Source organism: Pelodiscus sinensis, chromosome 4, assembly GCF_052426305.1.
Source record: "Pelodiscus sinensis isolate ZL-2025 chromosome 4, ASM5242630v1, whole genome shotgun sequence".
Lineage (NCBI taxonomy): Eukaryota > Metazoa > Chordata > Testudines > Trionychidae > Pelodiscus > Pelodiscus sinensis.
This window is the reverse complement of record NC_143055.1, coordinates 118309807-118336912: the sequence shown is the minus strand read 5'-3', so window position 1 is coordinate 118336912 and position 27106 is coordinate 118309807. Positions and strand designations below refer to the sequence as shown.

At 40.6% G+C, this 27106-nt stretch overlaps 1 protein-coding gene across 1 annotated transcript in view; it reads left to right on the top strand.

The window, feature by feature from the left end:
* GRID2 (glutamate ionotropic receptor delta type subunit 2) overlaps positions 1-27106 on the top strand; it is a 1117109-nt gene that overhangs the window by 597389 nt on the left and 492614 nt on the right. The window contains exon 4 of the mRNA XM_006111957.4: positions 14636-14841. Coding sequence (XP_006112019.1) covers positions 14636-14841 — 206 coding nt within the window. The remainder of the gene's footprint in view (positions 1-14635; positions 14842-27106) is intronic.

Below are 27106 nucleotides of genomic sequence, written 5' to 3'. Positions count from 1 at the left end.
AGGTCATTATTGGCCGTATCATTAGTTCCCATGTGGAGAAGCAGGAAGGGGTAGCGATCTGAAGATTTGATCAGCTTGGTAAGCCTTTCAGTGACATTCTGAATGCGAGCTCCCGGTAAGCAACACACCTCTCGAGATTCCAGGTCCGGACAACAGAGGGATGGCTCAATCCCTCTTAGGAGGGAGTCCCCAACCACCACCACCCATTGTTTTCTTTTGGGGGTGGTGGCCATGGATCCCCCATCCCTAGGACTATGCATCCCATGCTTTCTAGTAGATGGTGTTCCCTTCTGGTTTCTTCCTTGTAAGGTCCCTTCCAGAGCTTTCAGCACTGCAGAGCCTTTAGAGAGAGCTTGAAAGCGATTACTTACCTCTATAGCATCGGGGGATTCCTGTGCTGGCCTTTTCCCCCTTCTAGAAGTTACATGCTGCCAGTTCTCTTCTTGGTCCCGTACTGCCCTCTCTAGTTCCTCCGCCTGCCGTGCTTGAAGGATTAAACGCTGCCTTCTATCGAGGAAGTCTTCATCCTCTCTGATCGAGCATAGGGTCGACACTTGGGCCTCCAGTCCTCTAATTTTTTCTTCCAAAATGTCGACCAGCTTGCACTTCGTGCAGATGAAATCCGTTCTTTCTTCTTGGAGGAAGACAAACATGGCACACGCTGTGTAGGTAACAACAGCAGACCCATCACCAACCATCACTGCTGTCCTGGAGAAGGGATTTTAAAAGAAAGGCAAGAGAACCTCACGCCCTTCCCTCTTTGCTTCCAAACTCCCTCTCTAAACTCCTTGTTAGCACTCACCTGTTTGCAAGCTCCTTGGTTGCTTGCCCCACTGCCTTATAAAGCCCTGGAGTGCCTGAAAGCCCCTCCTCTTACCAAGGCTCAGCCAATCAGCAGAGGCTTCTAGAATTCAAACTTTAATTAGAAGCCATCAGTTTCCACCTACCAATCACAGCCAACCACAGCACAAACTCCATCAAGGGGAGGGGGAGGGCAAAGGGGAAGTGGGGAAAAAAAAGCCTCACTCACAGACACAGGGGAAAAAAAAAAAACCAAAACCAAAAAAAAAAAAAACCCACACACCAACCCTCACTCACAATCACAAGCTCAGCACACAGTAAGAAAGCCCCAAACACAGCACACACTTCCCTCAAGAGTCCTGTATCTGCTTCTCCTCTGCCTGGAGAACTCCCTCTCTAAAGCCTCACTCACTTGATGAAAATGTCGTCAATGTAATGTAAGTAGAGTAAGAGTGCTGGGGGGGGCGAGACCTGAGGAAACATCGTTCAAGGTCGGCCATAAAGACGTTGGCATTTTGTGGGCCATGTGGCTGCCCATGGCTATGCCTCTGACTTGAAGATATAAATTGTCTCCCAATCCGATATTGTTGGGGTGAGGACAAAGTTGCAGAGCTCTGTAACCAGGTGTGCAGGGGTGTCATCAGGGATAGTGTTCCTGACAACCTGCAATCCATCTTCATGTGGAATGTTGGTGCAAAGGGCTTCTACATCCATGGTGGCCAGAATAGTGTTTTCAGGAAGATTGCTGATGTTCTATAGTTTCCTCAGGAATATGGTGGTGTCTCAAAGATAAGCTACGTGTGCTGGTAGCATAGGATCTGAGGAGGGAGTCAATATAAGCAGATAATCCTGCTGTAAATGTGCCAATGCTTACGATGATGGATCATCCGGGATTTCCAGGTTTGTATATGTTGGGTAGCAGATAGAAAACTTCTCGTTGGGGATTTGGAGATGTATTTCTGTAGATTTGGTCCTGAGTTATAGCAGACACAGGGAGCAAAGGGAACAATCACCTCTGGCCCTGGTGATTCAAAGGGGCCCGGAGCTCCAGCTGTCACTGCTACTGCAGTAGCAGCAGTGGTGCCTGGAGCTCCGAGTCCTCTAAATTGCCACAAGCATTGCACTAAGGACTGGGGAGGGGGCTTCCCTCTTTCCCCAACCCCACATTGCCCAGGAACCCGTGGAGGTTGTCGGCTTCCCTGGAAGAGGTTAATGCCCACTGAAGAACTCTGACTCCAGTTTTAGTTTTGCTGTTGAACAAATAGAAGGGGGAATATGCTGAAGAAGTGATTCCAATTCCAGATAGGAAACTGGTGCTGCACTAATGTTTGTTTCATTTTCATTTAATACTGGAACAGATAAAGAAGTGAAAGGTTTACTGTAACAAACAATTCTGCTTCAGTACAGGAGGAAGACCAAATATGTTTTCTATACCTCTAATTTATTTGCGGGAGGTTAATTTAAGAATCACATAGTATATGTTGCCAAAATATCTGCATGCACTGATACAATGCCATTGCAGATATACCAGTAATGGAATTTAAATTTAGAATGATTATTGTTGAAACACTATACCACAGTTTCACAAACACTTTGTCCTTGCATGCAGAGTTTGCAGTTAATTCACACAAACAAAAAGGTTAATATTTAAAATGATACAGCCAACTTTTTTACCATGGTACAAATTAGACACCTAAATAAAAGTGACCTAATTTTTCAAGATATTTGAACATCTGCAGCTTCATTGAGTTCAGTGGTTGTTTCCGGATGCTCAGCACTTCTGGGAATTCTGAATCTTTTGGAAGTTAACTGTAAGCAGTCTTTTTTTAAAATCCTGTATTGACTGCGTAAAGATAGTCTTCTAAATCCATGTCTAGGCATGTAAATAAGCAGCCTGATTTTCAAAAGTGGGAACTATTGAACAGACTACCACCAACTTTAGTTTAATGGAGTTAAGCCTGGTGAATTTAAATTGCTATGCTTAAATATGTAGTATATATCATAATCAGAAAGGCTAAATAGCTTTTAAAAACTGAAAACATTTTTAACCGATCCTGGGAAAGAGGAAACATGAAAAATAAAAAAAAAGAGAAAGGGATTTTTGAAAAGAAAATGCAGGCAATTAAAAATAAGCACCAGAGGAGTTTATTAACAGATTGGTTATAGTAAATACCTAAGCTGTAAAAGCGTTGAAGAAAGTTAATTCCACTTTTGTAAATTCTTTAATAAACTATATAGAAAGCCTTGACTAGGACATCCTCAACCAGAAGATCCATTTTGTTGTTGTTTCCCACATGAAGGGAGACTATGAAACGCCTGCTCTTCTAGGGTATGTCTACACTACCACTCTAGTTCGAACTAGGGTGGTAATGTAGGCAACCGGAATTGCAAATGAAGCCCGGGATTTGAATTTCCCGGGCTTCATTTGCATAAAGCCGGGCGCCGCCATTTTTAAATGTCCGCTAGTGTGGACTCCGTGCCGCGTGGCTACACGCGGCACGGACTAGGTAGTGTAGCCGCACGGCACGGAGTCCGCACTAGCGGACATTTAAAAATGGCGGCACCCGCTTTATGCAAATGAAGCCCGGGAAATTCAAATCCCGGGCTTCATTTGCAACTCCGGTTGCCTACATTACCACCCTAGTTCGAACTAGGGTGGTAGTGTAAACATACCCCTAGATAGGGAGTTTCTGCCTAGTAAGATCGACTTTTTCTGGATGCCAACTCAATGAAGTAAAAAATAAGAAAAGTCCTGTGAAAGTCTTTAAATAAAGATTATGTGGTTGCTAGTATTCAATGAATTAGCACAGGAATATCCCATAACATAAGAACAAGGGGTCACCCAATGAAATTAATAGATAGCAGGTTTAAAACAAACAAAAGGAAGTTTTTCTTCACAAGCACACACGGTCAGCCTGTGGAACTTTTTGCCAGAGGATGTTGTGAAGACCAGGACTTTAAAAGGGTTCAAGACAGAACTAGATAAATTCATGGAGGTTAGGTCTATCAATGGCTGTTAGCCAGGATGGGTAGGAATGGTGTCCCAAGCCTCTGTCAGAGGGATTGCTTGATGATTCCCTGTTCTGTTCACTCCTTCTGGGGCATCTGGCATTGGCCGCTGTCTGCAGACAGGATACTGGGCTAGATGGACCTTTGGTCTGACCCAGTATGGACGTTCTTATGTTCTTATGATTCCTAGTGGGTAATATGTCCAATGAATCTAGCTTTGTTTACAAATTATTTGTGAAATATTTACAATTTTCTCACATTTTATTCAAATTTAGTCAGTAAATAACGTCTACAAATATCTGTTCATATTCAGATTGTTTCTGAGCATTTCCATACAAATACTCAGCAGACAAGCTATTTTGCATAGGTCTGCTTGGACGCACAGGTCACATGTGGTTATTCCAGTTAGGAGAGTGAGCGCTTGGGGAAGATTATCATTTACCACAGGATTCAGAACTGTGGTTCTTTGAGATGATAGCCCTTATGGTCCTACATCATTCTTGGAAGATACTTATCTACGGCATCTGAGCTTAGAAGCTTTCATGAAGCAATTTCTCTTGGGAGTATACAGACTCACATTTACCAACTCCCATTACTCTCCATCAATTGTTTCTGCTAATTCAGAAATCTATGCCAAGTCTGCCATTACCGGGGCAAGTAGGGAGTGTGGAGCCTTACTGGCAATCATTTTGAAGAACTGCAATTAGGGTAATTGTGGTAGATTGTATCCTTAGGCTCCAGCCTGGCAGACATTTGAACCACTGTACCTCTTAACAATTCAGCTGGGTTGGCCACTCTCACAGTGCTCTGAGTATGACACCCAGCCAGCCTCTCCAGGCCCTATTGTCACCCAGCATGACAAGAAGTGGTGCCATATACATAACTGAATCACCTGACTTCTCTACCTAAGCCACTCATAGATTAAAAAGGGCGGCCCTAGCCAATTTCCCAGCTCCCCAGTTTTACACCCCTAATGGAGCATAAACCCAGAATTATGCTGTCTTGCACTGTACAAGATATATTGTAAAGTGATTATAAACAGATCAAAGCAGAGAGCCTGGGGAATTAAATGAAATTGCAAACTAAGACTTATACAAACTAGATAGAATTTGAGTCAGCAATATCTCACCCCAATAATGATAAAAATAGGCTGACAGATTCTTGACGCACAAGCTGCATCTGCAAAGAAGATGGATTAGTAGTAGAAAGACAGTCAGGTAGTCAAGTATACATGGTAAATGCAATTTATCACATGAATATCTGTCACACAAGCATGGTATCTGCCTGTGGTATGGTTTTGTTTTGTTTTTTTGGGTCTCTGTAGACGTTCAGATAGTAAATGCTACACTTTGGGATTAATTCCAGCTCCCATCCAGTTTTCTTCTTTTTCCTGACCCCTTTCCTTTTTTTCTCTCTCTCTCTTTCTCTCCTGGCCTCCACCCCCCTCCCTCTCTCTCCTCTTTTCCATCTTTCTTCTCCTCCCCCCCCCCCCCAGTTAAAAGGAGTGAAACTAGAGAAAATCTAGTGTCAAACAATATGGATGAAAACCATGTATCAGGAAATTCCAAAAATTGAGATTCCCATTGCAACATTGATTCAGCCATATATGTAGTATGATCTATTCCTGGTTTCTTTTGTTAAATACAAACTGTAATTGTTTTTAAGTTTGTTATTGATACATGCAATGAAACATACAGTATGTGCAGTGAAGCTGAAGAACTGTAGCAACATAACATTTAATGCAGAGAGAATGTTGTTATTATTGATGGGGGTTGGTAGAAAATATTTAAAAAAACCCAAACAACAAAAGCCAGTTGAAAAAAAAAATGAAGTTGTTTTCATTTCACAGGGTTTGAAATGGAAAATATACATTTTAATTAAAAATTACTTTTCACACTGTACAGTTTTAAAATTTTCTTTTCCCCCCTTTTCTCCTTTTTATAGTAAAGTGAATGTTGTTTTGTTTTAGGTTATTATTTGTTGTCTGACAGTAGTGTCACTTACCCCTCCTTTTTTTTTTTTTTTTGGCTACGTGACTTTTCAAAACCTCTTTAAATACATTTCTGAACATAAGCTTATCAACAGTGAGCTTCAACAAATGCTATGTCCTTCGAGGTTAGCTCATCATTAACCAAAAAAAAATGCCTTTCAGTTAATGCTCTCATTCAGCTCCCTAGCACCAAGGAAAAATTCAGAATAGAGTAATCTGGTAGCTTTGTTGGCTTGAGGGTTCTTTGTATTGCAGATAACTAATGGGAGGAAACTGCACAGACTTGACAGTAGGATGACAGAGGAGAGAGACTGTGTTATTGAATCATCATGCTAATCATTGCTCACTTCAGCTTAAATACTAAATTAATACATATCAACAACCTTGAAAGAATAGGGATATTCAGCTCAGCACTTAAAGTAGAACTATGACTTTTTCGGAGTCCAGCTTGAGCCTATAATTAATAGGCTCAGTCATTGCGGCCATCACTGAATAAAAATGGATTACTGCAGTAGATATATAAAGCTTTCTTGATAAGAATTTGAACAGCATCATATGTTATACAACTGCTTTCCTCATCAGCAGTACAAACAAATGAGTCTTTTGTGTAATCAGCCAGTGAATATTTATGACAAGTGCATTCACCTTTTCTGCAGCAGCTGAATCAGGTGATATTTTTCATCTAGGCAGAATGCGAGGTGGCTTGAGGTCTAAAATGATATTACAGAAGGACGGGTTAATGGCTGTATACCGCGTCTGAGAAAACCAAATGCTCAGTTGGGAGCAGTGATTACTTTATAATTCTTTTTTTATCTCTAGTAAAATGCCAGAAGCAAGCAGGATTTAGTTTATCATCATCATCAGGTATATAATCTTTCTGCAACCAGATCTGCTCTGATTATTCATTGTGAATGTAAACTTTGTATCAATTTCTGAATATACTTGTTTTCATAAGTGCAGATGATCAGATAAATTGTTGATGTTTGCTGTTCATTTTTCATGGTGTAAATGACCAACTAAGCCACAGAAAATTGGTTCTGGTGTCTAATAGGATGAGTGAAAACTTTTAAACCAGTGATTCCCCAATAATTAATAGTATATAGCGAATAACAAATAGCTGATGATATATTGTTGGGGTGAATTTTGAGACAAACAGTTGTTTGTAGTAAAATGTATTAAACTTTTGAGATTTGTGATTTTCTCTGCAATTTGCTGGTTGACTTAGTACTAATGAATCAGTCCATGATATATATTAACAAGCCTGAAGCCAGTGAAGCTATGCTGATTAACACTAGCTGAGCATCTGGCCCTTCAGTATTAATTATTTCATTATTTAATAGTGTATATTTGTCACCGATTTGCCTTTTCATTTGCCTTCATGCAAAACTTGGATTATGTATTGAAAAGTAAGGCTGGGCAGCTGGTAGGCTGATCCAACTTACAAAAAACCCTCTGGATGCCATCCAATAATAGAATGTCCTACGAGTTGCATAAAATTTTCACTGCTCATTCAAATTTCAGCATTAAGAGTTTATAGTAAGTAATTTTTCCTTGGCCTTAAAATAACTTTTTTCCATAATGATAATATTACTGATTTCTTAATGTATTGCTGGTATCTATTATCATCTGATTGGGTTGCAGATGAGTTAGTTTTTTCATGCTTCCTACACCAGAACTAGAGGTTTTTAAAATAGCTAGCAGTCAGGTTAATGAGACTAATTTTAAACACACATCTCCACAAGCATGGTTTCATTAACAAAGCAATCACATACTAAAATACATTAAAGGTAGAATCAAGGGGTGGATCTACATTACCAACATTAAGACACGTAATTAATCACCAATTAATTACTCACTCGGCTTGCATTATGGAGCTAAATATAGCAGCAACTATGTGGGGATGAGAGCCAATACTCCTGCCCAAATAGGAATGTCTACAGTGCTATTTGTAGCCCTATAGTACAAACTATGGAATCCAAGTCAGTAGACCTGGGTTCTGAGATTTGTTGTGGTTGGTTGGTTTGTTGTTGCAGTGTAGATGAAACCCTAAGTCGTATAGGAAATCTTTTGCAAAGCTGGAAATTGAACTTTTATCAGAGTTCCAATCCAAGGCCTTCAGCACAAGATCATCTCTCCTAAATAGGCTGGTATCTACACTCTTGTTAACAATACTTAGATTTGAATGTCTGGGTGACTGGAAGGAGTTCTTCCAATAGAACAACCCCTGATACAGTAACTCATTTCTTGAATTGTTTCAAGAGAGCCCCAGCTAGATGACTTTTGTCACATTTTTTTCTCCAGGAAGAGATATGATACTGGGTATATATTTATTTCTTTCAGATAGGGTTGATTTCCTGACTTATCATTGACATTGGAGAGTTGATTTTATATTCATGTTACCTCAAATCTGATGTAATGGTTGTTATTTTTAAAAATTTGATACTAAATATTAGAGATCTAGAGCTGAAGACAAGGCGGTAATGCTGGCTCATAGACTCAAAGACTTTAAGGTCAGAAGGGACCATTTTGATCATCTAGTCTGACCCCCTGCACAGTGCAGGCCACAGACTCTCACCCACCCCTCTTAGAATAATCCTCTCACCTATGTCTCAGATATTGAAGCCTTCAAATACTTTGAAGGCCCCAAAATGCAGAGAATCCTCCAGCTGTGATCTGTGCCCCATGCTACAGAGGAAGGCGAAATACCTCCAGGGTCTCTGCGAAGCTACCCTGGAGGAAAATTCCTTCCCCACCCTAAATATGGCGATCAGCTAAACCCTGATCATGTGGGCAAGACTCACCAGCCAGACACCCAGAAAGTTCTCTATAGTAACTCCTATCATCCCTCCATTGTCCTATTTCCCACTGATAGGGTATGTCTACACTACCCCGCTAGTTCGAACTAGCGGGGGTAATGTAGTCATCCACAGTTGCAAATGAAGCCCGGGATTTGAATTTCCCGGGCTTCATTTACATGAAGCCGGCCGGCGCCATTTTTAAATGCCGGCTAGTTCGAACCCCGTGCCGCATGTAGTCATGTGGCACGGGGTTCGAACTAGCCGGCACTTAAAGATGGCGCCGGCCGGCTTCATGCAAATGAAGCCCGGGAAATTCAAATCCCGGGATTCATTTGCAACTGCGGATGACTACATTACCACCGCTAGTTCAAACTAGCGGGGTAGTGTAGACATACCCATAATGAATGGTCAATTAGTTATCAAGATCATGTTCTCAAACCATCCCCTTATCATAGAATCATAGAAATGGAAGAGACATCAGACGGTCATCAAGTCCAGACCCCTGCTCTAGGCAGGACCAATCCCATCTAAATCAAACCAGCTAGGGCTTTGTCAAGCCGGGACTTAAACACCTCTAGGGATGGAGACTCCACTACTTCCCTAGGTAACCCATTCCAGTGCTTCACAACCCTCCTAGTGAAATACTTTTTCCTAATATCCAACCTGGACCTCTCCCACCATAACTTGAGACCATTGCTCCTTCTTCTGCCATCTGTCACTACTGAGAACAGCCTCTCTCCATCCTCTTTGAAACCTCCCTTCAGGAAGTTGAAGGCTGCTATCATATCCCCCCTCACTCTTCGCTTCTGCAGACTAAACAGACCCAACTCCCTCAGCCTCTACTCATAGGTCATATGCTCCAGGTCCCTAATCATTATGGTTGCCCTCCACTGGACCCTCTCCAATGCGTCCACATCCTTTTTGTAGTGGGGGGCCCAGAACTGGACACAATACTCCAGATGTGGTCTCACCAATGCCAAATAAAGGGGAATAATGACATCTCTGGATCTGCTGGCAGTGCTCCTCTTAATGCAACCTAATATGCCATTAGCCTTCTTGGCTACAAGGGCACACTGTTGACTCATATCCAGCTTCTCATCCACTGTAACCCCCAGGTCCTTTTCTGCAGAACTACTACTTAACCGGTTGGTCTCCAGCTTGTAACTATGCTTGGGATTCTTCCGTCCCAAGTGCAGGACTCTACACTTGTCCTTGTTGAACCTCATCAGATTTCTTGTGGCCCAATGCTCCAATTTGTCTAAGTCACTCTGGACCCTATCTCTGCCCTCCAAAGTATCTACCTCTCCCCCTAGCTTAGTGTCATCCGCAAACTTGCTGAGGGTGCAATCCATCCCCTCATCAATAAAGATATTGAACAAAACCGGTCCTAGAACTGAACCTTGGGGCACTCCGCTAGAAACCGACCGCCATCCTGACATCGAGCCATTGATCACTACCCGCTGGGCCCGGCCTTCTAGCCATCTTTCTATCCATCTTACCATCCATTTATCCAATCCACATTCCCTTAACTTGCTGGCAAGAATATTGTGGGAGACTGCATCAAAAGCCTTGCTAAAGTCAAGGTATATAACATCCACTGACTTTCCCATGTCCACCGAGCCAGTTACCTCATCACAGAAGCTAATCAGATTGTTCAGGCACGACTTGCCCTTTGTGAATCCATGCTGACTATACCTAATCACTTTCCTCTCATCCAAGTGTCTCAAAATGGATTCCTTAAGGATCCCTTCCATGATTTTTCCAGGAACCGAGGCAAGACTGACCGGCCTATAGTTCCCTGGATCGTCCTTTTTCCCTTTTTTGAAGATGGGCACTACATTTGCCTTTTTCCAATCATCCGGGATTTCTCCCGAACTCCACGACTTTTCAAAGATAATGGCCAAAGGCTCCTCAATGACAGTTGCCAACTCCCTCAGTATCCTCGGATGCATTAAGTCCAGACCCATGGATTTATGTACGTTTAGCTTTTTCAAGTAGTTCCTAACCTGTTGTTTACCCACCACGGGCTGTCCATCTTCATCCCATCTTGCATCACTTAGCGCAGAAGTCTAGGAGCCGACCTTGTCCATGAATACAGAGGCAAAGAACGCATTGAGTACTTCAGCTTTCCCCACATCATCTGTCACAAGGTTATCTCCTTCATCTATTAGGGGCTGCACACCCTCTCTGATCATCTTCTTCTTGTTAACGTGCCTGTAGAAACCTTTTCTTGTTATCCTTCGCATCCTTAGCCAGTTGCAATTCCATTTGCGCTTTCGCCTTCCTGATAACCCTCCAGCATTCTCGAGCTATACATTTAAACTCCTCCCTGGTTATTTGTCCTAGTTTCCACTTTTTGTAAGCTTCCTTTTTGTGCTTAAATTCACCAAGGATTTCCCCTGTAAGCCAATCCGGTCTCCTACCATGTTTGCCTCTCTTGCTACGCGTCAAGATGGTTTCTTTCTGTGCCTTCAATAAGGCTTCTTTAAAATACTGCCAGCTGTCCTGGGCTCCTTTCCAGGTCCTATTGGCGCTACTACCAAGACTGTAATGAGGATTATTTATTTTGGTGACAATAGATAACTCTCCTACATTCTTCAAAATGCTGGTGGATGATCTGATTTCTAGTCGTCTGGCTAGTAAATGTGGGATGAGAACCACCTCTGCATGAGAAATTAACAGCTCTGTTTGTGTGCCTCCACATAAAAACTTGCTGCACCATGTACTTAATGGAGTTGTCTGCAGAAGGAATTTATCCATGAGAAAGAGGGTTATATGGTACAGTGAAGAAATACCCTACTATCAGATAGCCTATGCAGGAAAAGAAAGTTGAGATTATCCATTCCATTGTAGTACCTATTTTTTGGCATACGTTTTTAAGAAGATCATCTCTAGCAACTAGAGAGCTTAACTACTGCAGTTAACAACCAGCATAATTCTGTAGCATTTACACAGCAGTTTTCATCTGGTGATCCCAAAGTGTTTAATTATGATAGGTTAACTCCATTATTATTATTCTCCTTCTACAAATGAGGCAACTAAAGCACGAAGGCACAAAGATTTACCCACCATCGCTCAGTTTGTCAGAAACAAAGTTAGTCCCAATACACAAATTTCCTTACTGTGTCTGATGCCCTATGCCTTAAGCTACACTAACTTCCCTAGGTGTGTATCAAGGTGCCACCATGCATATACTGAAAGATCACTGGGAAAGGTAATCTTATCAGCAAAGAATACCTCAATTCCTAATACCCAGTGGATCCATACAATAGTCAATATATTTCACTTCTTTGTTTGATTAATAGATTTTTAAGGCTATCTGGGAGTGCTAAAATCATTCTTCCCACATACCACAGATTAGAGAATTTCACTCAGTAATGACTGCCTCAAGCCCATAACTTTTGGTTATGCTAGAACATGTTAAAAAAACCCACAGAAGTTTTCCTCCTGTTTTCTCTCCCACTCATTTCCACCTCTCTTGAGTGGGTGAGAGGGGCCCATGGCTGTTGGTATGACAAAACCTGTCTTAATTTAGGTCACTTTTCCCCAGGTATTTTCAAGGTACGTGTAGGTACCTAAGAAGGTTTAAATAATTTGCTCAACTCCTGGCCAATCTTTATCTCAGTTCAAAAACCTCCTGTCTGTCTGTGCTAAGTAACTCAGAAATATGGTAAAGAGAGGGGCTGCTGGCACTCAGAGCTTCAGCGCCTCAGTGGGAGTGAGGGGGGAGGCGGAAACCGCCAGTAATCAGGGCTTCAGCCCTGTGGAGGGAGGAAGTGGGAGGGGAGCCACCAGTTCCTGGGGCTTCAGCCCTGCAGTGGAGAAGGGATGTTGCTGGCGTTCAGCTGAAGCCCTGAGCTCTGGCGGGCTCCTCTCTCTCCCCTACCTGCTGCAAGGGAAATAAAGGATATTGCGCCCATTTTTTTTAAAAAAGTTAGCACACCAGGAGGAGGTCTTAAATAAGGGACTCTCAGTAAAAACAGGACAGATGGTTACCCTAGTTAAAGCAGGAACAGCTAGTTTATTATTTGCATAAAACTAGGCATGTTTTTAACAATTCAGATAATCTGATCTTGTTGCTTCTTAAATTGACATTGCAGTGCCAAGAAAATCCAACATTCCTGATTAGACTGAATTTCATTTTCCTGTTTTAGACATTAAATAGAAGCTGTAATTAGCACCTGACAGTCTTTTGGAAATTTATTTTTAGGATGTGCATGTATTTTCTCAGTATTAAACCATTCTTCTAATATTTAATAATATTAACATATTGCTGATGTATCCATACATAAATAGTGGTTGCAGCCATGGATTCCTAAAATGGCCTCCTGTTTGTTGCATTTTTATTCCGAGGTACAACTTGTTTTAAATAAGCTTGTTCTCAAGCATGGCTCTTTTAAATAAATGATGTGAAGTATTTAGATTAGATATGTGACTGTTATGTGGCTGCACTTCATTGTAAACTCTCCAATAGCTCTGCTGTCTCTGTGCTCAGGTTAGTATAGACTTTCACAAGGGAGAGATACAAAGTGTTTGCTCTTTCATGGGGATTATATGTTTGTTCCCGTGTCCTTTTTTTCAAATTAAAATATATTTTTTGAAATTAAGTATCAGTTTTAACTCTGTAATGCATCAGGGTTGATATTTAATGCTGTGACACTCCAAAACTTGTTAGATACTGAATAGGTATACCATTACTCAAAATGCAGGTTCTGAAGACTTTTTAAACGTAAGGCCCTGGCAACTCATATAGCTGGTGGGTGCCCAGTGAGCACTCAGATTTATTGTTGAATGAAAGGATTATTTGCTAGGATTTATGGACAAGGAAAGGATGCAGGTACTGTAGGTACAATGACTTCAACAATTACAGCAAAAGATAAACATACTGGCTGTGTCTACACTGGGCCACTTATTCCAGAAAATCAGCTGCGAGCTGTCTACACTGGCCCTTGAATTTCCGGAAAAGCAACGATGCTCTACTGTACAAAATCAGCCGCTATTCCAGAAAAACTATTCTGCTCCCGCTCGGGCATAAGTCCTTATTCCGGAAAACTGTTTCGGAAAAGGGCCAGTGTAGACAGCCCAGTAGTCTTTTCCGGAAAAAAGCCCCGATCGCGAAAATGGCGATCAGGGCTCTTTTCCGGAAAAGCGCATCTACATTGGCCACAGACGCTTTTCCGGAAAAAGGGCTTTTCCGGAAAAGCAGCCTGCCAATGTAGACGCTCCTTTTCCAGAAAAACTGAAAACAGAATAGTATTCCGTTTTAAGCATTTCTGGAAATTCATGCCAGTGTAGACACAGCCAAATAGTGCACTCTGAGGAAAGAGGTATACAGAATGAGCTATCAAGCTCCATTATAACGCTTTGTATATGGAAAAACATAATGCCTGCATTTTGCTTTCATTTTTATTTAATGCTAAACACAGCCAATGGCCATTGTGTCTACTAAGTAACATGCTATGATTGTGTCTGATGTTTTTTAAAGGAAGTAAATTTTTATGTATAATTGGATCCAGCCATCCGGCTTTTTAGGTAAATAGCTAATGCAGACCTCATTTCAGCTAAGTTTAGGCATTCAAAATATGTGCTTGTCCAAAGATAGCTGTATTATGTTAATAACATTTTTTCTAGTCTCCAGCAAAAAACAAAGAGCAGTGTATGTTGTAGTCTGATAACTTAGCCTCCCCTTCTCTGCATGTGTCCTTTATTATGAAACTGCTTTCAAAGATGTACGGTGTTAATTAGAGTTGGAAACAATGGGGTGATTGAGTGAAGAAATCAACTGAAAATAATTAAGTACTGTTTTAAAGTGATTCTTTTGAACACTAACCCGTACATAAATTTCTTCCCACGTTTTATCACTTTAGGACATACCATGAGCATAGCTCAGGAACAGTTCAAATGAATATTAAGTTAGGATGGCCTTCAGGGAGCTACTGAACACTGAGTAGAATACCTTTTCAAGATAAGCAGAATAGTGTTTTTGTCTCTGTTCTATATATAAATTAGCATTTTGATGGGCTTTTGATTTTCCTAGATATCCGTGGAATACAAGAATTTTTGGACAAAGTATCTCAGCAGGGAATGGATGTAGCGCTGCAGAAGGTAGAGAACAATATCAATAAAATGATCACAGGGCTCTTTGCCACCATGCGAATAGAAGAATTGAATCGCTACCGGGACACTCTGAGACGAGCCATTCTTGTAATGAATGCGTCAACAGCCAAGTCCTTCATTACAGAGGTAAGTGATCAAACAATGGTAATATTCTCTTACTCTCAATGCCTCAGCTTTGTTTACTGAAATTTACAAATATTGGTGAAATTATTCATTTTACATGACATCGTATGAAAACGGATTCACTTTATGTAAAATAAAAATAAATACTTTTGTGTGTATTCTTGGTTCTTTCTCAACAATAAAATAATACAGGACACTTGCTATTTATAGTTTTATGGTTCATATGAGTGCATTCAAAGGAAAGTATAACTGTGCCGCTTTAGCACTCTTATTAACATTCATGTGTGATGTTCTGCTAATTCACTGCTCATCTGATTTATTCCTTATCATCCACTTTACTGCTGAAAAGTTATAGTTTTTATTTAATTACATAAATTTTGGGATATGGGTGTGTTTATCTGACAGAACATTGCAACTTGCTGGGTTTTTATAAAATTAAACTTAATACTTGTAAGGACCTATTAGAGGTTATAAAAACAGATTGGAAATTAGAGTCATGGGCTTAAGTTAAAATGATTTATCTATGAAGATAATGTGGTAAAATACAGTAGTACTGAAATGTTTAAGCAAAAGTTGGATTACTGTATCAAATTTACTTAGTTTAAGTGGTTTTGTGTTGGAAGTTGCTACAGTTGGTTGGGGACAGAGCAGGTTTATTTTGTTTTTAAATGATGATCTTTTTATTTCTTTTTAAGGTAGGGTATTTTTTGTTGTTGTTATTTTTTGTGGTGGGGGCATAGAAAAGCAAGTTTCCAAAATGTTTTGGAGTTTGAAAACAAAATCTAGATATGTTAAAAATGGTAAAATTATCATGAAATAGCTCCAGACATGAAGAATGTATGGCAAACTATTGATGTTACACAATTTTGCTATTGTTGGCATTTGAGAAACTGGAGACTTCTTAAAGGCAACCAATATGGGTAGAATTTTCAAAAGCCTAAGTGACTTCAGAGGACAAATTCTATTAGTTTCAATGGAAATTGCACTTCTAAGTCACCTAGATACTTTGAAGATCCTACCTAGATACTTTGAAGATCCCATCCAGAAGAGCAAGCTATAGATATATTCTTCACCTCACTATCAACCTATGGTTCAAAATAAACATGTTATTGATCCCACAAAATTATACCATTTTCTTACCTTTTAACACTCTCTTTCATGCTGGATCTGCTTGTAGGGAGCATTGTTTGCTCAAGGTGTTGCGAAAAGGGTAGCAGGAAGGAATGGAATAAGCTATGCCAACAAAAGGCCTGGTTTATGCTAGAAACTTAATTTGGTTTAACTGCGCCCACACTCTGAGTAGCATGGTTAAGCTGATCTGAATCCCCATGTAGATCATGCTACATGGAAGAATGTTTGTATTGACCTAGTTAATACCTCTTCTGTTCCTAGTAACCTATGTTAATGAGAGAACCCCTCCCATTGGCATAGATAACTACAACAGTGTAGTAGTAGTGCAGTTGTGCTGCAACGGTATTTTAAAGCCCTAAAGGCTTGTCCACGGAAAATTGTTGACAATTAACTTCATGTAAATACTTTCAAAGTGCATTAAGGTGAATTGAATTAAAACCACTAGAATTCTTAATCAGTGTGTCCACAAAGAGGTTTAATGCTGTTTAACTAATCCGGTTTTCATTGGCACTTTTAGTTAACTTGAATAATTTTCTGAAGTGTTGCTCTGTAGATAAAACCACCTTTATTTCACTGTAAGAATGTCTTGTTCCTGTTCAGCTTGGGTTAAGCTAAACAGGAAGAAAACAGTCTTACTTCGTACTAAGAAAGTCCACACACACAGTTAATCGGGAGCAATACCATGTGTAAACAAAACCTGAGCCTTTATGCCTGCCCATGAGGTGAAGTTGCTAGTTCATTTGGGCTTTAGCTGTCCGTCTCTCTCTTGAGGATTGACACCTAAGGCAGTTCCCATAGTTTGGCTCTTCTCAACTGAGCAAGAGCAGTTAATGCTCCCACCTTTCCAGTGGAGATATGTTTACTACAGTTGTGGCATAACTTTGATTGCAGTGCAAATAACACCTTTTCCAGAATAAATAGTCACACATGATCTTGTGTAAATTGGCAGTCTGCAAGTTAGAGATTTCTTGAGGTAGAATTTATCTTTGCTTTGACCTTTTGATATTTTTGTTTCCTAAAGGTGTGTCTTTGGTGTCTAGCTTTTGTATTTCTGGAGTTTGCAATCATAACATCACTACTTAGAGAATGTTCAGAAAGAAGAAGTCGTTTAAGGTTGAAATGTCTTTTTCCCATCTTGAAAATAGCTTACTCTCCCTAACAATATGTAGCAATTTTATATCTTGGAATTGCAGTACAGACACCATCTGGTTAGTCCACAAATCAACCCTTTCAGAGAGTGACAAAGTAGCACTGTTTCCATCGAAACAGAAAAAGTGACAACGAGAGGCATGCATTCTTGATATTCTTTGGAGGTAGGGTGACCAGATATCCTGACTTTATCAGGACAATCCCAACATTAGGGGGTTTATCTTCTGTAGGACTCCCCCCTCCTTTTCTGATTTTTTACCATTGCTACCTGGTCACCATATTTCAAGGATTGGGTAATGGGGGTGGGGGGAATAGGGAGCAAGAGAAGTGGGTGGAATGTAGAGATTAATGTGAGGAGTCACTAGAGAGAGAGAAGTGGAAATCAGTGTAGACCATGGTAAAGCTTGAAATAAGTTTGTTACAATGTTAAGGTGCTGCACTGCAAGGCTTAACAGGTTCCTGCTGGCCCAGAAGTAAGAGGTCTTAAAAAAGACATAGGCTTGGAATTTTATTGTTATTCTTGGCTGGTGAAACTGCTCACTGGTTTTCAGGTAGAATAAAAAAATGGGTGCATAGACACAAGAATCCCATGAAGTTACTAGATGCAGTTGGAGGAGAGGATGATTTTAACTGGTGAATGTTAAATTGCAAAAATGACATCATGGAGGCTGGATAGGATGGGGACCAATTAAACCATTCATGAAAGAACAGTGGTGTGTTCAAGAGTTTTAGCAGTATGGGTCAGGCTTTAGGAAGGTGTGTCGGCAACAAAGCCAGTCTGAGAACTTTAGAGTTTCTGAATGTCTTTTCCATCCTCTGTCCATTAGATTACATTGTCTCTAAAATTTAGAAAACTCCAGTCTCTTCAGTTTCTATACCAGAAATATTTGATTTTACTTTCCTTCCACCCACCCTCCCAAATTACAAATTTTCTTGTAAATTACTAAGTTAAAACATTACATTTTTCATATAAAGTTTGATCCTGCAATAAACTGATTTTAATTGTCACAGTCTGGAAAGCACTTAATCAGGTACTTAGCTTTAACCACATGAATAATCACATGACTTCAATGGATTTTTTTCAAATTATTAAAATTAAACATGTGCTTTGCAAGATGGGGACCAGAATGATCAGGAGCTTGTGGGAGTGAGCCCTGAGATGAAAAGTTGTTTTACATAGGTTCTCATGCACAACCCTGGTAGAACTACCTCTAGCCTGATGCTTCTCATACTCTTTGGCACATGAGAAGCACAAAAGAACAAAGCTGAAAGGTACCTCATGGGTTATTTATTCTAGTTCCCTGCTATCGCACACAACCTCATCAGATAATAACATTCAGAAATGTAGGAATCTTCCTCTTAATGTATGAAGTCTGTTACTGAATAATATACCTGGGTCTCTCTTGTTCTCTGTTAGCTCCAAGTGAAACTTGGATTGTACTTCTGGTAGAATTCTTGTTAATATCCCAGTGCATTACGTAGCATTACACTTAATTCCAGTCAGTCCTGTAGGTCAGCCAGTTATGCCTATAAATTGTTGTAGTCTTCCTCTTTTCAAATTTCTCAGAAGCAAATTTCATTAGCAAACTTTGTCAGATAGGCTCGATCTGCTGCATTCCCTTATTTAATATACCAGTTATTTTATAAATAAAAATATGAAGTTAGTCTTGCATGATATACTTTTGATACATCCATGTTGCATTTTATCCTATTTTATCGTTGTGCTATTACCCAGTGAGGTGCCCCACCTCCCCAAACTTCTTTAATCCTATAGATTGTGAGCAGACATACTCTTGGAATTCAGAGCATTTTTCTAGCACCCTCTTCTGAAATCTGAAGGTTCTATCTTTGGTCCAAGTGGCTGGTCCCTAAGATTGCTGCTGATACCTTAGACTTCCCAAGTCATCATGCTCAGCCCAGTGAACAGCAGTAGATGTTTTAAGTTTTGTCATTTTGTAATATATTAGACACTTTATAATATATTAGACATGAGGAAGATTGCCCATGTGAACTGGTGGGACAAAATTCCTAATATGGAGGTTCTTAAGCTGTGTGGAAAAGGAAGCAATGCTTATGAATAAACAGTTTTGCTGGATTGGTCATGTCATGAGGATGTATGACACATGGATACCAAAGATGGTCTTCTGTGGCCAGCTTGCTCATGGAAAGCGCTCTATCGGTGGTCAATATAAGCGCTATAAAGACATCTTAAAGGCCAATATCAGTCAGGTGGCATATCTCCAGATGATCTGGAAACTCTAGTTCAGGACAGATTGTCCTGGCGACAAACCATTGTACAGATTCTTAATTGCTTTGAGAGTCAGCATATCCAGGCATTGCAGGAAAAGCGGAGGATCCGAAAAGAACCTACAGCGCCTACAGTTGGTGGCTTTTTATGTGACATCTGTAATCGGCTCTGCCAATAAAGGATTGGTTTAGTTGCTCATCAGAGGCATTATAGAAGATGAGCTCTGTCGATAGACAGCTCAGTCAAAGAGAAGAAGACATAGTATAAATAAAATATTATTTTGTGCAAAGCTAATTGTTGATTTCAGTTACCAATGGGAGAGCTGCTGTGATAAAACAAATTAAGCTCTGCTTGTATGAGCGGTGAATGCTGCAAATTCCCATTGTATGAAACTCTGCATAAGCCATTTTATTTGTTCATGTTCACCTTCAAGGCAGGAAAATGAAACCATGTCAGGCATTTCTAGTATTAACTATTCATGATTTTTGCTTCTTATTTTTCACCTCCTGAACCTGACATTAAAATATCTTGTAAGTCTGCCATCCCATGACAATACACGTTGATCCTGTGAAACTGGGAGCATTTGGGTGAAGGGGTTCAAATGAGCTACACTGCAGCCTTCATGAATGTATAATTGCATAATATTAACTCAAGGATATACTTTTAAAATATTCAGGTGAAATGAAGTAAAGACAGGATATGGCTGCTAATAATTCTCTCTAATTTATGGATTCCATGTTTGTCTATGAGAAATGAATGTGTTTAGAGTGGATACCATTAAATAATTTTGATGCCCTCATATTACCTTGACCATGACTTTTGCAATATTCCCTGTAATAAGGATAAGAAGTATTCATATCCTTCCTTAAATTACCCTAAAGAAGGAGGTGAGGGTCCAGCTTTAAAAGGGGTTCTCACTGTTCTTGGACACAGTGCAGTGTTTCTAATGACACATTTGAATAATTATTAAAAGAGCTTGTTTTCTGTGCAGTGATAAGGCAATGGTTTTAACTCAGCTTTCAGCTTAAGCTCTGAACATGCCAGAAGGATAGAATCATTTAGTTGTGAACTAAAGAAAAGGATTTAGTCTAGAAATCTGCACTAAAAGCAAGTTTATTTCTTTAAAATGCCTATTTACAGAGTCACACCAGAGACAAGTTGACTTTGTCTAGACGTGGTTTATCTAGTTTTTTACTGCTTCTGATTTCACAGAAGCTAGGCCTTTTCTCACTTAATTGAGTGTGTGCAGTTAGAACATGTCTCATGAGACATCACTGTGACCTTTGAATGTATAGTACTATGAAGGAAATTATTTTTCCTTTACCGGTTTCTGTTATCTCTGGGCATCGGCACTGAGTCACAAAAAAAAAAAAAAAATACATGGGCAGAACTGAATTTAATTGAAATGACAGAAAAGACTGAAAATGATGGCCCTGATCTCAATGGTAATAGGCCGTTGGCTTCCGTAGGAGAAGGATTTGGCTTCAGTAGGAGAAGGATTGGGCCTATTGATTTATTTAGTCTAGAATTTAAGAGAAATTCAGTTATAAGTTAGAGGTGAAAAATCCACTTATATCCGCATGTATTGAGCTATTTTGTCAGTAGCCTGGTTAAGGAAACCTGACACCAAGCTGGGACTTGGAGATCTGAGTTTTATTCCCAGCTCTGCCAAGCAATCTGCTGTGTGACTGGGCAAGTGACCTAGCTGTTCTGTGTTATTGTTCTCCCCATTTGTAAGAGAGTGTAATACTGCTTGTTTTCCTTTTGTGAAGTGCTTTGGTATCTGCAGATCAAATGTTACTGAGCAAGCATATATAAAAGCCGTGGGGATATGTGGGCATGCATATCCGTATTAGGACAGAATAAGCATGTGCATGCACCACCGTGTGTTACTTGATTAAATGTTGGTGAAGACTGTGGGATCTCTCTATTAGTACTACAGTTGTTGTTAGTCAGTTGATTTAGAAGTAGCAACTCACTAGAGGGGACTCCTTACATCTCATGGAAAAAGCTGTGACAAGCTGCTGGGGTTTCCAGAACTGTGAGCTGCTGTGTTACCCCTCTCTGCCTTAAGTGAGAGAGCTTTGCTGCTGCTATGCTGTGTGTCAGATTCCTGACATTCCCATTTATCTGCCTTGCCAACAAGCTCTCCAGTATTCTGCCTCACAGGTACCGGTCAGAGAGGTCTACCTGCAGTGAACAGCTCCTCTAACTGTAGCACCCCCAAAACCGTATCAAGTTCCTTGCCTTTAAAGAATATTTAATAAATGCTCTCCTTGAATCAGAGCACTGCGTTGGTTTACAGAATAAGAAAAGTAAGTTTATCAATAAAAGAACATAGGTTTAAGTGATATCAAGTATAAGGAATAAAGATAGAAATGGTTACAAGCAATCAAAAGTATGAATTTGCTTCTGAGACTTCAGTATAAACTTAAGCTTTGTTCAAAGTTAATAAAGATTAAGTTAATAAAGCATGGCTGACCAGTTTTTCAGTCTAGACCCTTCACAGACCTCAAAGTGCTCAGTTGCTTTGTCTCCGCAGGTGAAGACTTGCTTTCTTTCTCTGCCTATAGCCTCAACATTTTTTGTTGTTGTTTGTTTTGGTTTTTTTTGTTTGTTTGTTTGTTTGTTTGTTTGAAAGCATCCTGTGGGCTCAGGTTGCTGCACCCAGGAGGGAACTGAGGTACTATTAACGTTTGTAGTTTCCTGCTGTTGAGACATACAAGTGGCTCTTTCTCTCTCTTGTTTGCTAGTTTGGTGGATTTGTTTACCTTGTATGTGACTGAACTTTCATTGTCTCTCTTTGCTCAGTGTCCATTGGACACACATTCCTTTGTTTAAAGTCAGGTAACATAAATCTTATCTGCCAAACACATCTTAAGAACTTATTTCCAGTACATATTTATAACTTTTCATACACCACACAGTAATACTAATGACAAGCATGTTACCAGTTTGTATAGGATATCTTACGTGCCACCTTTTAGATACAGGTGATGACAATGGTGTGTTAGGTGAAGTGAATACATCAGGCCTGACAAGACTTACTGACAGAGTAGTGAATCATCAGGGGGCCTCGGTGTCACAAGTACTAAACTGAAGGATAGGATGAGGTGATTTCCCAGCTTCTGATGCAGTTTACCCGCTATCTGCATATTTTTAAACGATACTTGCTAAATTTATTAAATGTGACAACTTCACAGAGCTTAAAACACATGAAAATTTCACTCCTAACTTAAATGAGCAGCATCCATTCTATCTTTAGTCTATATTATGGAAGATTGTTTAATTCAAGGTCTATGCTTATTTTAAGAAGTGTTAAATATACCTATCCCATAGAACTAGAAGGGACCTTGAGAGGTTAGTCATTGAGTCCAGTCGGCTTCCCTCACAGCTGGACCAACTACCATCCCTAACAGATTTGCCCCAGATCACTAAATGGCCCCCTCAAGAATTGAACTCATAACCCTGGGTTTAGCAAGCTATTCCTCCCCCTTTAGGAATACACTCTCTGAGGGTATGTCTACACTACCACCCTATTTCAAACTAGGGTGATTAATGTAGTCATATGAACTTGCAAATGAAGCCCGGGATTTGAATTTCCCGGGCTTCTTTTGCATGTTGCCGGGCACCGCCATTTTTAAATGTCCGCTAGTGCGGACTCCGTGCCCGCGGCTACACGCGGCATGAACTAGGTAGTTCAGACAAGGCTTCTTAGTCCACGAGGCATACAGGTAGTTCGGACTAGGAAGCCTAGTCCGAACTATCTAGTTCATGCCGCGTGTAGCCGCGGGCACGGAGTCCGCACTAGCGGAAATTTAAAAATGGCGGTGCCCGGCAACATGCAAATGAAGCTCGGGAAATTCAAATCCCGGGCTTCATTTGCAAGTTCGTATGACTACATTAACCACCCTAATTCGAACTAGGGTGGTAGTGTAGACATATCCTAACTGTGCTATTCCTCCCCTTTTAGGAATACACTCTCTAAGGTTAGCAAGCATTTAGTGGGCTCCTTTTTAGGTGGCAAGGTGCTGGATGCTCAGTGGGCTTTTGAAAATCTTTATTAGCATTATGGATGATGATAACCATAAATGAAAATCTGAGCTTCTGACCGTCTGGTCAGTAGCATAATTCACCAGCAAGGAGCCCGAAAAGATTGCTCCTGGCTAATATGTTTTATTTTTTCTGGCTTTAACCCTAACTTTTTGAAGTTTGGATTCTGTGAAAGGGGAAGAAATAGACTAGATCTGAGGTGAGCAAGCCAAAACCTCATGAAACAAAGGGAAAAGTTTAAAATGCCTAAATGACTTAAGCACCGAAGGCCCGTTTTCCAAAAAATCTAAGTTGCTTTTGAAAATTGGACTTCAGCTAGTTAGTCAACTTGAAAATTTTAACCTGACTGCTTATCTTACAACGCAGTTCCCATTGCTATATCCCATTTCCTTGCTACATTTTATCTTTGTAATTAAATAGTAATTTCATCAAGTTTTAATAACCCTATATTAAATTATAGCTCAGGCAATTAATTTTCAGAGGTTAAAAATGAGATTTTATGTCATCAGTGCATCTTTTTTTTACCCCTTCTCTTTTTCTCTCAATCTCTTTGATGTTCTGTCTTTCAGAGTCAATTTTTGCTCACTAATTGTAGTTTGAGAGTTTTTTCTACCCTGTGCCCCTTTGAAAAGCAGTTGAGTCCCTTTTTAGGGTTGATTATCAGCACTGTATTTTTTTTTGAGTAGGAGTGGACTAATATAGTACTACATGATCTCTTGTAAATTATTTTTAATAACAAACAGATGACCTTTTTCTTCATCTGCTGTATTTCTCTAGCTCTGAAGGCCAGCCTTTTCTCTATTGTCTTCACAATAGCTGTACATTTTACTGAAGGCTTAAAAGATCTTTCTTCAATAACTCCCAAATCCCTTTCCTGTTCAAGATGCTGAACACGTTAAAACCTCTTGTTTTAAATGAAGCAGTGGACTCCTTTGGCAAATACTTTTCCTTCTGTGTTTTTTTTTTTAAATCAAAGAAAAAATATGGTTCATGGATTTATATTCCATTCCGGACTCTTGACCTGTAAGGTAGTACAGACTGACTACAGGCCGTTCAGTTGATACAGGATCTCCAGAGATGAAATTGGCATTTGCTTTTCCCTCCATAGAGTGTGCTTATTGTGACTCGATTCATGGAGTGGTGTTGGAATATATTTTGTATGCAGTCTTTTGTCACAGGTTAAACAGATTTGGGGGTTTCTTTTTGCTTCAGTGCTAAAATACAAGCATCACATAAGGGATTTGCACAGAATTAAGCTATGGTGTTATTAATGCCATCATCATGGCCTAAAGTACATCACCTCTCACCTGTTTCAATTTCTGCATGTGTAGGAAAGGGCAAAAAAGAGCAGTCCATCCTCCTGCTGAACTTTTGTGCAGGATTGGCATCTGTTGTGAAGAGGAAATAATATTTGCAATTGTGAGTGAAATTTTGCACAGCACAAGGGGCCCATATTATGTGTTCGGTCTCACTTCACACCTTCTTCAAAGGGGTAAAATGGAGCAAAATGCCTTGCACAGGGCTTTTGCATGAACATGACTTCTGTACAATGATGCTGATGATGAGCAGAAAAGTATATGACAGAACTCAGGAAGGGGACGTGTCTCCCCTCATCTTGGGCCTGCTGTGTGCCAGTCCATTCTTTGATATAATTCACAACATCCTAAAGTTTCTTGTGTATTAACTGGGCTGCCAGTGGGCATAAAGGGCTGATACATAACACGTAGAATATTCAGGACAGGATTTTTGATTGGGGAGTCTAAGAGCTATTGCAATAAACATATAATGATAATAGCTCAAGATAAGTGGGATGCAGAAATACCTTGACCTCCCCCTTGTCCCACCAACTATGTGCCCTATGTTTGGGATGTGGAAGAGGCATAACATTTCCCCAGATTTACATTACTAGAGGAATCCCCTATACGTGGTTGCCTATGCTGGAAGAATGGCCCAGTAGAGGCCTACAGGTTGGACCTCCCTTGTCCGGGAGAGGCCTACAGGTTGGACCTCCCTGATTGGTCCCAGACAAGAGAGTTTTCCAGACAGGGAATGTCTGGAGGTTGGGGGGTAGGTGGCATGCACCAGCCTCCCTACTAGGCTCCTCTCCCCAGCTTCCTGGCCCTGCGTGCTACAGTAGCCCCACTGGAGCTCCTGGCCCTGCAAGTTGCAGCAGCTCTGCTAGAACTCCCAACACCCCAGCCGGAGCTCCCAGCAGCTTCACTGGCTGTGAGCTCCGGTGTCCTGCGGGCTCTTTTTCCCCACTGGCCAGCTCTGCTCTGAGCCGCCGGCAACCTCTGATGCTGGGGCTCTCTAGTCTAGTAACTAAGAACTTTCTCACTCTTTCTGTAATAGCCCCAGATTGGAGTTGTGAATCCAACCTCCTTCTACATTTGTGAGAACATTTGATTTTCTAATTCTAAACTACATAGTGGAATTTGCAGATGTTAAAAGGAAGAGCAGCTTCCGTGTTGATGCGTTGAACAGAAAAACGTGTGTTCTGAGAGAGTCTTTCATAATATTTTTAGTTGTTCAAATAACTACTTGAAAATACAGTTCTACAGATCAGGGGTGGGGAACCTTTTGCCACTAATCACAAAAAGAAATCAGCTGGGAGCCGAACATAAGTGAGAAGCAAAAAGTGAAAAAAAATCCAACCCTTATTTATGTGGTCCCCAAATTAGAAGGAGACCACCAGAGCCTCGGGGGGAGGGGACCCAGACTAGGAGATTTTGTGTGCTCCAGCTCCGGGGAGGGAGGGAAAGGTGGCCATAGGGCTGGAGCACCAGTGCAAGTTCCCTAATGCTAGGGCAGAGTCCCCAGCCTCAGAGGCCGGGATCCAGGCAAGCTGGGGGCTGTATTCACCCCCAGGGTATTAGGTTCCGTACCCCTGCTATCGATTTTTTTCTGTAATCATTCTGGTTGTCAGTGATTCAACCTTTGTCAAACCTCCCTCTGAGAATTTGCTTGTTGCTGTAGGTGAGATCTTTGGACTGAAATATGAACCAATTTTTGACCACTTCTAATCATTAAGGATTTTATGATCCTTTTTTCTTATCATTACCCTGATCTTAATTTCTGCCTTGGTTAATTATGTTCTGCCACCTGCTTAGCCTGCACTTTCAATTGCATATAATAATCTTTCTTTCTTGTTGTTCTAAACTGTTGTCTAAGATTGATTTCTATACTTCGTTAATCAACTACCATGCTCTTCCTGAGGGAGGGGCTGCTTTTTAGCGAGAGGTGAAATGGTACCAGAAATCGGAAACTTGTAAATAAGGGGTGGCCCACCAGTTACATACAAAGAACCAAAATAGTGTTGGATACAGTGCAAAGAGCTGAGGGAAAGAAGTTGTTGAGCAAAAAACCCCAAAACAATACAAAAGTGCCACCCCTTTAACAGCTGCTTGTGGCCCAAGCAGACTTCCATCAGATCTCGCTGCCCCAAGCGACGCGCTGACCAGACAAGAAAAAAAGTCAGAGCAGGGGAAAGCAGAACAGGTACGGGAGCTGCAATTTTTCCTTTGAAGAGCCGCATATGGCTATTCCTGTGTAAATGAATCAGTGTAATTTCTATACTTTATAGAAATGGACCTCCTAACAGAAAATAGAGTGGTTTTTTTCGAAGGACCCTAATGTAGTTGAGCAACTAATTCCTTTAGGGCTTTTTACAAATGCCATCCTAAACAG